Raw genomic sequence first — 13,603 nt, forward strand, 5'->3', positions numbered from 1 at the left:
ACGTATTAATCCAACATGGATTGCAATCCACGAAAACTGAGATCAATGACCAAAGGGATTGGGTGGGCTGTCGGCATATATTTCTCGGAAAGCTAGGACATATGCAACATCTTCTGTTTCTGTTATTTTTATGCGTTCAACTGTAGTAGGTCAAGAAGTTTGTCTTGTATTGCACTAATTAATGTGGTAGCTTAGCTTTTTAGTTTGATTCATTACAGGTTGTCGTAATTAATATTTAGACCCATTTTGGTTGCATTTTAATAAAACCCACGCGAAATTTGTTGAAAGAAGCTAAGTCATTAAAACGATCTTAGATTATTCAATTTGACTGGTTTTAAGTAACGACTGTAGGTGTTTGTTACTAGAAACAACGATTATACGACTGAATTAAACGGTAAAATTTATCAATTATTTATCTGTTTTAATATTTCTCCATATAGTAATTTGTTAATAAATTGTGATTATATTTTTAATGTAGAGCTCTAAAAACGATTTTGTGGAGAATTACAGTCGTAGTATCTCCTAGACACGTGATGTTATTACTTATACGACTATAAAGTGTATAAATAAATAAATTTTCGTTGTTAATTTTAAACTATTCCTCTCTAAGTTCAGATTTAATTGCATATATATTGTTGATGAGCTAATTAGTAATGAAATAAATTCGAAATAATATTTTTTAAATAATGGACGTTATTTCCTTTTCAAACATTTACCTATTTAAAATAACAAATTTAGAAAACATCTTCCTAATTGATAATTGATGAACAAATTTCAAGCATAAGGTAACTTCTAGAATTAATTTGAATATAATTTTTTTATATTTATAAGCGATATTAATTTATATTCAATTTCACATAATTGCAAATACTAATGTATGAAATTTGTTTGATTTTTTACGGGGGTGGAGTGAAAATTAATTATGAAAGATCTGTCAAGGGTGAATTGAAAGGTTTTTAAATGGTGGAAATTCTTACAGAACCATCACATATCTTCTGTTACACATCTGATAATGCTTAAAATTTTGTTATATTTTGTATAAATCACAATTTGTGTAGTTTCAAATCAGATTAGTTTATTTAAAGTAATTTTTCTAAGTGAAATATCAGGTATCTTGATTTATATTTTTGGTATTTTGATTACATACACTTTTTGGCATATTTTTAAGTGATTTTCTTTTAAAAATAGGTGATACTACATATTTTGAATTCAGTTCTATATTACTAATAGTTATGTAAATATTAACACATTGCTTTGGAATTGATTATGTTGTTATTATCATTTAGTTTATTTTAAAATATTTTCCATTCATTATATTTTTACAGATATGCACAATAGTTTCATACTCTTATTCTGTCAACCATAGTAATTCATCAACCGTAACATCAGAAATTATTAGAATTTGTAACTAAATAAACTTATTTGTGTCATTGTTAATTATATTTACAAGGCTCAAAAAATAAACAATCTAATTAATTGTTTTCCTTCAAGTTATAATTTTAGATTCGTCATACCAACATATCCAAGTTATATTCTTTTGCCACAGTTTCCAACAAGTGTAGTGAATTAAAATATTACCAAATGAATGAAATAATAAATGAAATATATTATATCTCAGCTTGATTAGTAAAAATAAATCATATTGGACATTTTCACTTAATGAGGCTCATTTTTTTTCAACCTCAGTTAAGCTATAAATAAAAGACAAGTTTATATTAAACAATAATTTTATTACTAAAAGATTGGTACACTTATGATTACTTTTCGACATAAACACCGAAGAGATGAGACATTTGTCATATCTGTGAACAAGCTTTTCAATACCCTCTTCAAAGAAAGTTGCCCTCAATGAATTCAAGTGAAGTACAAATCAGACCTTGAAACTTCTGAAAATTTCATAGACAATGCAGTAATGGTAAATTTGTCGTTTTCTTTAACCGTTCTGTAAACTCGTTATACAAGGTCATTTGAAATGACAGATTTGCGTCTTTGGCCTCCTTCATCATGCACATCATTACTGCCATCTTTAAACTTTCGACACAATCACTCATAAAGTTTTCCCCGAATCATACTTCGCAATTGGCGGGAGCATTAATAATGGCAGGCATGTTTACGTGGCAGTAGCACAACGCCGACTGACGCCTGAATGTCAACAATGGCGGAGTGTGTAGTGCGAGAGCTTCGCAGCTATCACTATTGCAGGTGACTGTAATATAACTACTATAACCCATTAATTTTTCTTCGAATCCATTTATTTACATATTTACAATGATATAGGTACACTACTCTCAAAAGTTTTCGTGCGATGATTTTCTATGATTTTCGACGTGAATTGAATCAACAGCAGTATGCAGATCAATTCGCTTCGTCTCTTGGTGAAGAAGTACCATTTCGATCCATCTAGTTTTCCGAATGCAATCGTAGTCGCATTTCGCTACAAGATGAATTTCGTGAAGGTCATCCAAAATAGACAGTTTTGTCAGAAAGCATATTTGGGCATTGGTTCTACTCGCATACATGCAATATTACATGAATATTTGGCTACCAAAAAGATTTATTCACATTGGATAACACATTTGACAATCGCTTAAAAAAAGATGCGAAGAAATACTGAAAAAATTCAATCGCGGTGCTCCAAAAGACGTCTATAAGATCGTGAGAGGCGACGAATAATGGATCGACTGAAAGTGCGCGTGCTATAAGACATAGTAGGCAATTGAAAAAGTGCGGTACATCGCATATTTACTAAAAATTTGGACGTGAAAAGCTATGCACAAGATGGTTACTACGTTTGCTTACAATGGAACATAAACAGTGTCGTGAAGATGTTTCTATCGAGTGTTTGGCAATGTTTTACAGAAATAAAACTGAAATTTTGCGCTATGGATGAAACTTGGATCCATAACTTCAAACCCGAAACAAAAGAATAATCAAAATAATGGTAGAACCGGCTCCAAAGAAGGCAAAAACCGTTCCATCTGCAGGCAAGGTCATGGCGTCGGTTTATTGGATTTATTGGAATGCGCGTGGGATTATTTTCATTGACTACCTTGAAATAGGAAAAAATATCAACGGCGAATATTATGCGAACTTATTATAACGTTTAAGCGAAGATATCAAGCAAAAACAGCCGAATTTGACTAAGAACAAAGTGTTGTTTCAACAATACAACGCACCAGCTCCACATACGTTATTGAAATGGCCAAAATTGATGAATTAAAGATAGAACTGCTACCCTATTCGCCAGATTTATTCCCTTCTGATTATTTTCTATTCCCACACATGAAAAAATGGCTCTACAACGAATCGTGAATCTATATAAATTCGAAACTAAATAACAATCGACTGTGTGAATCTTTCAAGTCAAGCCAAATACAACAAAAGTTGTTCGGGCACGAAGCACTACCAAGCAAATGGACGCCTGGTTTTTCGGAATAAATGGACATGTCGCCACCGTTTCATTAGAGCAACATAGAACGGTCATTTCTGAATAGTTTGTTCACCAAAAGTGTTTGAAAAAATTAGGAAAACCAATTGCAAAAGACACCACGACTATACGAGCTCGGTTGTCAAAGGTTTTCCAAAAATAAAGAAGTGATATCGGCAGTTAATGGCTAGTTTGAGAACCTTGGCCATTCTTACCATAAAAAGGGTATCGAACTTATTGAACATTGCTGGGAAAAGTGTATGGAGCTAAATGGATATTACGATGAAAAATAAATATGTCTTTTTCCAAAATTTTTGTGTTTTCTTTGTTGGACCATCGTCGTATAGTTTTAAACTTTAATCCATAAACTAATTGCATCTTTGTCAGGTTAAATATCATCATTTTTTCATGTAAATTTCTATATTCAGATGTTAGATATCAAAAAAATTTAAAAGGCATGATTAAGTTCCAAGAAGCACTACCAAGCAAATGAATGCCCGGTTTTTCGGAATAACTAGACATGTCGCCACCGTTACATGAGAGCAACGTAGAACGGTTATTTCTGAATGGCTTGTTTACCAGAAGTGTTTGAAAAAATTAAGAAAACCAATCGCAGAAGACATCACGACAATGCGATCTCTCACACATCAGTTCAAAGAAGTTTTTGAACAGTCAAAACATCGAATTGATGAGTCTTCCGCCGTACAGGTTCCAGTTAGCACCCAATTATTTCTTCTTTTTCCCGCAGATCAAAAATAAATTGCGAGGTCAACGTTTTTCTACATCTGAAGAAGCGGTTGATGCGTTCAAATCACATATTTGGGAGACCTCAATCGGAATGGAAAAAATACTTCGACAATTGATTCAAATGTATATTGATCTAAATGAAGAATATTTTGATTAACAATAAAGCCGTATCCAACTATAAATATTTGTTTTATTTGTCTATTTCGAAAGTCATGTAGTAACCCTCGTACTATGTTTAATAATGCCAATAGTAGTTTATGTTGGGCAGTTATCATTAATATCGTTGAAAGTGACTTGAAAAGAACAATATTAGTAACAAAATAGTTACCTACAACTAACTTTTTTGTTCTATACTTCTGATAACAAATGTACGTACAATTCTTTGTCTAATGCAATAATTATAACAAGAAAAAATATTGGATTTCAAGGTTATGAGGTAAACTTATATTTTCAATGGACAAATGTTTGAATTCTTTATGCATTTTTAATATAAAACATTAAATAAATCATGTGTACTTGGTATAGATATTGACCTTCTACATAGTTCAATATTTATAGGTCAAATAATTTTAGATAACGTTTAATTATTATGTAAAAAGGCGAGAGTTTCAAAGGGATCAATCTTTTTAATTAAAATGTTCATCATAACGGTACAAACAAGTTTTTAGTAAACACAATATCAACATTATCAATTTATTGTGTAAGTAGGTCCAGCAAACAATTTAAAAATATTATATAACAAAATTTATTACATATTTGTTTGACTTATCAACATATGTTCTTCAAATTTGTTATGTAAATTTTAATAATTTGGTAATATATTGTTTAAAATCATCAATTAACACTTTTTAAGATCACTTTGTAGGTATGTGTGGAATTAATATTGTCACAAATATTTATCATCATGTTTTTTTGTTAAAAGTTTGATAGGTATATGTCTATTATTTAAATTTTCGTTGTCTTCTAAAATGAAACAAATATCTAAAGATATGTTTTTAGTTAATTCAGTTTCTTGTTATGGGAATTATGTTTTTAAGATTCTATAAATATATAAAACTTAATCTGTGGATAATTATTTTTTAATAGACAAGAATACTTATATCGAAAATTAGGCTGAAATAAGAAAATTTCGAGTGTTGTAGACCTTGACTATCGATAATGATACTTGAAAGTATTCAAAAAATGGTACTTAATCATGCCTTTTAAATTTTTTTTATATTTAATATCTGAATATAGTAATTTACATGAAAAAGTGATCATATATAACTTCATAAAGATGCAATTAGTTTGTGGATTAAAGTTGAAAACTATACGAGGATATTCCCACACAGCGTTGGATTTAGGGAGGGTCTAGCGGGAGCCGAAGCCGTAGGGGTCCCGCAACCTTACTAATTTAATCAATTATTTTAAAAGTAGTATTGGATCTACAGCAAAATTTGTATTTTTTCCAAATATTGTTTAGAAATTTAAATGAAATGAATGAATTAGTATAATTTGATCCACACACTAGTTTTTTACTCTATATCATAATTTTTGATTTCCTTAAGTGGGGCCCAGGTCGATTTTAGCCTCAGGCCCCACTACTTCTGAATTCGGCGCTGGTCCAACAAAGAAAATACAAAAATTTTGGAAAAAGACATATTTATTTTTCATCGTAATATCCATTTAGCTCCATACACTTTTCCCAGCAATGTTCAATAAGTTCGATACCCTTTTTATGATAAGAATGGCCAAGGTTCTCAAATTAGCCATTAACTGCCGATATCACTTTTTAATTTTTGGAAAACCTTTGACCACCGAGCTCGTATAGTCTTTTGCGATTGGGTTTCCTAATTTTTTCTAACACTTTTGTTATACAAACAATTCAAAAATGACTTCTAAGTTGCTCTAATGGAATAGTGGCGACATGTCCGGTTATTCCGAATTACCAGGCGTCCATTTGCTTGGTAGTGCTTCATACCCGAACAACTTTTGTTGTATTTGGCTTGACTTGAAAGATCCACACAGTCGATTGTTGTTTGGTTTCGAATTTATATAGATCCACCACATCCATCCAATTTTGGTCATTTCAATACGTATGTGGAGCTGGTGCGTTGTATTGTTGAAACAACACTTTGTTCTTAGTCAAATGCGGCCGTTTTTGCTTGATTTCTTCGCTCAAACGTTATAATAAGTTCGCATAATACTCGCCGTTGATATTTTTTCCTATTTCAAGGTAGTCAATGAAAATAATCCCACGCGCCTCCCAAAAAACCAACGCCACGACCTTGCCTGCAGATGGAACGGTTTTTGCCTTCTTTGGAGCCGGTTCTCCCATTATTTTGATTATTCTTTTGTTTCGGGTATGAATTTATGTAGCAACGTTTTATCTATAGCGCAAAAGTTCAGTTTTATTTCTGTAAAACATTGCCAAACACTCGATAGAAACATCTTCACGACACTGTTTATGTTCCATTGTAAGCAAACGTGGTAACCATTTTGTGCATAGCTTTTCACGTCCAAATTTTTAGTAAATATGCGATGTACGGCAATTTTTCAATTGCCTACTATGTCTTATAGCTCCCGCACTTCCAGTCGACGATCATCCAGTGTCGCTTTGTGGATTTTCTTTTACATTTCTGGAATCATCAACTCAGTTGGTCAACCACTGTCATTCTGATCTTCGCAGGTCGTACGGCCTCGTTTAAACTTATCTACCCAATATTTTACTATCGATAACGAAGGACCAGTCTCACTGAAAACTTTCACTGTTGATGGCTGCCAAACAAATTCTAAACAACGTGGCGTCTTCAAACTTGTTGTGTACTCTCTAATACAGTGGTATTTTTCAAGCAACTACCTCCATCTCTAGGTCACGCTAAGTACTTTTGGGACCATCCTAGTACAAGGAAATATTTTCTTAAAATTTCAAGGGAAATAAATTTTCATAATATAGACTTAAGATTAATTTGCAAAATTTATTTTGACTTCAGTATATGTTTTTCGGCATTTCTCACTTGGAAAACACTTGGAAAAATTAGTTTATTTTGTTAATATATGGTGTGGAGACAAAAAATCTGTACAAACTGTTTGTTTTAATTCAATTATTTGCACTTAACTCTATGAAACTATTTTTACTGCACCATAATTACATTTTATATATCTGAATCAGCACCCAGTCGGCTCACTTTCCTAATTTTTGTTTTTAAATGTTACATCAAATAATGAAATCCTGAATTTGGCATTTGTCGGAGTTTGCTCAAAATTCAATTTCTTAATTCTTGCCATGTTGTAAAGACTACAAGGTGTGCTATTGCGCACCAGCCAATGAGAATTCGCTCCCAAAACGACGCACCATTTTGGGAGCGAATTCTCATTAGCTCTTGAGAAATGCGCAAAACGAGTCGAAAATGAGCCCTCGGGAAGATCAAACCTTGTAGTCTTTACATCATGATTCTTGCCACCTTCAGAATATACGTTTCGTTTCAAATTTCCCCAAAAACGTTTAATTTGCCCAGTTTGCAAAAGCTCCCACAACGTCCTTTGCATAATGAGCAGTTGTCATAACTAGCCAAAACACAAAATTTCCTTCAGGATGCTTTTTTCCTTCTTGAACTGCATTAATCTGGATCTAACACACTCTTTTTAGTATATTTTCGCCGTTACAAACTTGCTGGAGAACGACCACAAGAAGATATCGCCAACAATACCAACATTTTCCAGTTGAACTTCTTGTGTCTTTTGAAATACACTTCTAAAATTCACTTCTTCGCCTTTGTGACAATAATAAATTAGGTTTTAAATTGTCCTCAAGTGAGGAATAAGATGAGGTTCTAATATGTACTGATATACATTCACACTGTCTTTGATGATTTCTTACCTTGTGTCGTATCCAATCCTACTCCAAACGTTTTACATATGACTAAATTTCAACGACGAAGATTCCTGATTCCACAATAGTCATTTCTGCCACTATCCAAATCGATTTCTTTGTTATTCAATAGTTCAAGGTATAAAACACTTCGCAATTAGAAGGATAATTTCGTGTTCTGCAAATCATTGGTATTGTTATTGTCGCTGAGAAACGATCTTTTAAACCTTAGGCAACGATCTAGACCTTTTGTTATTTTGCTCATTTGTTCTTTGTCTCTGGATATTCGTTTTGGTCTAAATGTATGAGAGCGGCTCCACCAAGATATAAGAGTGTTGGAGGAAAGGTATCAGTTGATGGTATCGTCACATGTTTACTAATTCCTCAAAACATAACTGACATAATAGATATATCTGTTATTTTTAGAGACAGAAATTTTTCCTGAGTGTTTTGGTTTCTAAGTTAGTGGGAGATTTATTATTTTTTAGTAATATCATGAAACATTCCAAGATGGAGTGAAGAAGTTGAACTGTAATACTCAAACGAAGTTATAAAATATCCATTTCATTTACTCATATTCTAGAAGTAAACTAAATCCTATAATATATGGTTTATTTAATAAATAAAGTGTAGTTTTAGCGATACTTGATTTTATCAATTATTTCCTACAGGATTTCGTCAAACGATAATAACTCTGGACCTGCAGGCGGCTGTTTGCATTCGAAATGGACTCGAGTAGCAGTAATCGCGGTTCGACAGGCGCCTTATCTAGTACGGGTGGTAGTACCTCAGCAGGAATGCATCATTCGTTATCTACACCGGCGGGAGTAGATTGTGGAGGAAATCGAACGCCTCCAACGACGCCTAAAAAAGGCGGTAAGATGTTGGCTATTCGAGTACAAACGTTGGATGACACGATCACGATTTTCCAAGTTCAGGTTAGTAATAAATGTTTAAAGATTGATATCTATAGTGTCTAGGTGCATTGAAAATCGGAAAAAGACGAGAAAAACCGGGGATTCGACGGGAATTTCCTAATAAACCGGAAATTTTCAATAATTTTGAGTCAGCCAACCAGGTATAGCAAGTTGGTGTTGGTGTAGCTCACAAACTCTTAAACTGATGTCGAAAATCGCATCATCCAATGGAAACAATTGAACCTCCCTCCTAAATGCACTTTTACGGACTGAAGGTAAACCTTCATTCCATGAAGATGATATCTTGGTTATCGAAACGCGCGTCAGACAGTGTAATCGTGAGTGTTGGTGTAGTGGTTTAAACAATATAACATTAAGAAAGAAACAGTCCATTTTCTGGGTGATATCTACATGTATGCCAGGGACTTGGCCCAGAATATTTTCTGAAATTCTTCCTTTATTTTCTAATGAACTGTCAAAATGATCCTCGGTTGGATTTACATACTCCGTGTTACTTTATTTTCATAATGTTCGCTCCTGAGTCTTCCAGGAGAGACGCAGTCTGAATCAATGTCCTGTGTACACTTTACTTACTTTTAAATTTTCCAATGGGATTTATGCCACATTTTCCATTATAATGTCGCACAAAAAATCTGTCGTGCTTCACAGCAGAAGGTCTAATATTTCTTTACTTTTTGAAGAGTTCAACAAGTTTGACACCAGCAACATTTTCAGCAGAGACCACAAATTCGCGAATAAAGAGTTTTTTCTTTCTGGAATTGTAATTTCAAAAAAGGTGTTCTTTATTTTTTAATACATTAAAAATTTATCGTGAATTGAGTCGTACTTTATAAAATATTTCATCTTGAGCCTATTTTATAAATCTTTCTACATGCTTCTCCGTCAAAACCGTCTCTTCATCCCTACACATAGTGTATTTCTTGATATCGATAATTTTGGCTACGGTGAGTTCAGATCTAAACATTGAATATGTAGTCCACAAAGTCGACGTTTTTAAATGTTTAAAATAAGCAAATTTTGGTAATCCAAGGCCACTATCTACTGCAGCATTTGCAGACTCTCTTACTGGGATCGATAAACCCACCAACGGGTCAAGATCCCATTCTTGGTGTGGCCAAAACTGCTGTCATCACGTCTATCAACAGCCTTTTCGCAAGACGGGCTTGACAGAGATGGATGGAGACGCCTGGGATGAGAAATATAGATTGAACCTGTTCGTCTCTCACCAAACAACTGCTCCAGCTAAATAGGCGCGAAATCAGACTAGTGACCGGACTTTTAACTGGACACTGCCATCTAGACGTCACCTTCACACCATGAGCATCACGGATGATCTGGAGTATCGCTGGTGCATAGAGGAGGACGAAACTGCAGATCACGTGCCCTGCACTCACACCTGGGCAAACACTACAACCTGCGAAAAAATTCCTCGTTCGTTTCAAAAAAAAAGGACCAATTATACCCATTACCGATATTGCACACCAAACAGTAACTCGTTCGCAATGAAGTGGCGAAGTTCACACGGATTTTCACCACTCCAATAACGCATGTTTTGTTTGTTGTCGCAGCTCGAAATGTGAAAGTGAGCCTCGTCACTGAAAAAAACGACCGCATCTCGAGGCAGATTGTCAAGCAGCACTTCACATACATTTTGACGGGCAAAAAAATCGCCTTCAGTAAATTCTTGCACAACAGCCAATTTATAGGGATGAAAATGAAGGTTTTCATGGAGAATTCGCCGAACAGTGGTGTCAGAAATTCCCAAAGCAGCTGCATGTTTGCGAGCGGACCGCCGAGGAGAAAGCAGAATGAACTGCCTCATTCTGTCAACATTTTTCGGAGTTCTGGTGGTTCTTTAATATCCAGGTCAGGGTTTAGCGACACTTCCACACTCCCGAAATGAGGTAATCAACGACAGAATTGAATTACACTCAGTAACAAGTCTGTGAGGGAAAATTTCAAAACGAGTGCGGAAGGCACAATTGAGCGATTGTTAGAAAATTATCTCTCAACAGCGAATGTCCGTTACTCTCTCGACCAGAGCATTATGGCAACTGTCTAGAGGGGGGACAAACTTGGGGACTTTCCCTTCCGGATTTGCTCCCTCCCACTCCTCTACTCCCCCAACTCACAGCTCGGGAGGTTTTTCAAATAAGTAAGTTTCTCTGGCGCAACTTGTACTTGTATTTCTCAAAATAAATATTCATCATCATAAAAATGTAGTAAATTCACGAAATTTCAAAACGGGAAATTGTGAAAACCAAGCGAAAAGATTTTCACTTTTTATTATACACCTTGTTAAAGTCAAAGCTGTTTTTGATAGTATAAGTCACTAGTGAATTAAAACAAATCAAATCAGAAGTGATTAAAGGGGAACGAACTCTACGATGAATATTTATAAATTTAAAAAAATTATATGAAATAGATAGGAAGTACCCCGACAATATCCTCTTAACTATTAATTATCTTTCTATCTGATGATGTAAACAGGTGAACAATGTTATATAAATAGATATGTATAAACTAAAGTACAAAAAGAGCGGAGTTCAACCATTTTACGATGTTTATACAGAAGGATATGCTTTGTTTTACTTTATAAGCGTATAAAAACAGTAGCGTAGATAAATATTTTATTATTTCACAATTTGTTTATAATAAAAAGTTATCTATTCACGAGTACTCGATTAAAAATTTTGTATAAAACGTGCTGTTATTTAATAAAGATTTTTATACATTCAGGTATATATGTCGTAGGTCAATAGACAAGTTGGCATTTTAGCTAATATCCCAGGATAATAGGCAGTTGCTTACTCTTCCGGAGTATTAGCTAAATGCCGGACAATAGATTATTCGTCGAAAAATGACCAGCGTTTGTCCTTTCTTCGGGGACTTTAGCTAAAATTCGGATGTCGATAAAGAAAAATTAATATCATCACGAGAAGAATCTTCTATGCAATCAGTTTTGGGAGGACAAGGGTGGATGCAAGCCTGCAAAAAATTTAAATCACAATGTCACCAAACCTCCACGTGTTGCAATAAACCTAACCTATCCTAACCAAGCCTCCACGTGTTGCAATAAATGATTGATTGATATAAAACTTCTTTTATCCTATTTTTTTTGATCTTATTCTGTAAACCCAAGAGTCTGTTATCCGAATTTTAGCTAAAATCCCAGGAGAATAGACAAACGCTTGGTTATTTTTCGACGAATAATGTATTGTCCGGCATTTAGCTAATACTCCGGGAGAATAGGCATGCGTGGCGCGCCATCAGCCAACTGCCTATTATCCTGGGATATTAGCTAAAATCCCAACTTGTCTATTGACCTAAAACATATACACTGGACAACATTTTAGAGTCCAAATCTATCAAAAATTTCAGTTCCCTTATTTTATATTCGTACTCGATAGAATTCTACCGGGTAAGCAACACAAGGATGAAAATTCATATCAGAATTTGCCTCCAGAAACATGTGAAAATTTAGGTCCTCCAGTAGAAAACATATAATTGAAAAAGCAAATTTTGTTAAAATTTATTCAATTAAATGGCGGTTTATACACGATTATCGAATTCTTGAACAAATTCTGCGTATTTTTTGCATTACAAGGTTTAGGGCCAAACCTCTCTGAGATGCCATGGCAACGACTCATCTTAGGCAAAGCGCCTGATCGGCTTCTCAAAGAACATCGGCCTTGGTAAAGTCAAGTAGAGCACGACGGGCCTATCTGAAGGCCTAAGGGCTCAACGGCTTCTTGGACGCTCACAATTAACTATGAAGTTATTTGGGGTTGGCAACGTCACCAATTTAGAAGCGTAGCTACAACGTGTTTGAAAAGTAACAAAGTGAATTTTTCAAAAATTTATATATGTTTATATACGATAATCGAATTTGAGCACCTAAGTTGGAATTTCTGGAACCGTTTGTGAGATTCATACTGAACATACTATTTATTTATAGCACTACACCAACACTCATAATTATACTTCATTATACTGCAGATTCAAGGATAAAAATATAAGAAAATTGACCCTGAGAAACACATGGAAATTATACTGAAACACTGTTCACACTACCCCTAAATTAACACTCACAATTACTGTCTTGACGCGCGTTTCGATAACCAAGTTACCATCTTCAGAAACTAAATCCTAATAACTTGACTTACCTGTTTCATACTGAATTTTTCCACGAATAAACCATCCCCCACGAAAATTAATTCCAGTGGGAAAACCTCAAGGAATAAAAGTGAAAATTCCCGCCAAGGAGGTTTTCCCGCTTGAATTAATTTCTGCGGGAGAAGGTTTAAACGCTAATTTCGTTATCGAAACGCGCGTCAAACAGTGTAATAGTGAGTATTGGTGTAGTGATACTGTAAACAGTGTGTTTACTATAAAAATTCTCTTCGAGACGCCATGGCAACGTCGCCGGCTACGTATCCAAATAATTTGCATTGAAATATATGGCCGTTATCTCACTTGGGGACGAGTTGGCTAAGTTAGAAGCGTAGCTACAACGTATTCGAAAATTAAAAAATAAAAAAGTGAATTTTTCAAATATTTACCCAATTGAGTGGCACTTTGTAAGCGATAATCGAAAAAATCAACGCATTTTTCCTATTACAAGGATTAGGGCCAAACCTA

The 13,603-nt window shown here is 34.3% G+C and overlaps 1 protein-coding gene across 5 annotated transcripts in view; it reads left to right on the top strand.

The window, feature by feature from the left end:
* The window catches only part of LOC130443311 (uncharacterized), a 55,174-nt gene that overhangs the window by 164 nt on the left and 41,407 nt on the right, over positions 1 to 13,603 (top strand). For 2 of the 5 annotated variants that reach the window (XM_056778282.1, XM_056781418.1), the window contains exons 1-2: positions 164 to 394; positions 8,696 to 8,962. In XM_056778282.1, the coding sequence (XP_056634260.1) occupies positions 8,750 to 8,962 (213 nt within the window). In that variant the 5' untranslated portion in view covers positions 164 to 394; positions 8,696 to 8,749. Of the gene's footprint in view, positions 1 to 163; positions 395 to 4,702; positions 4,875 to 8,695; positions 8,963 to 13,603 lie in introns of those variants that run through there. The other 3 variants (XM_056779071.1, XM_056780642.1, XM_056779852.1) reach the window with 2 other exon arrangements.

This window comes from Diorhabda sublineata, chromosome 1 (assembly GCF_026230105.1).
Source record: "Diorhabda sublineata isolate icDioSubl1.1 chromosome 1, icDioSubl1.1, whole genome shotgun sequence".
Lineage (NCBI taxonomy): Eukaryota > Metazoa > Arthropoda > Insecta > Coleoptera > Chrysomelidae > Diorhabda > Diorhabda sublineata.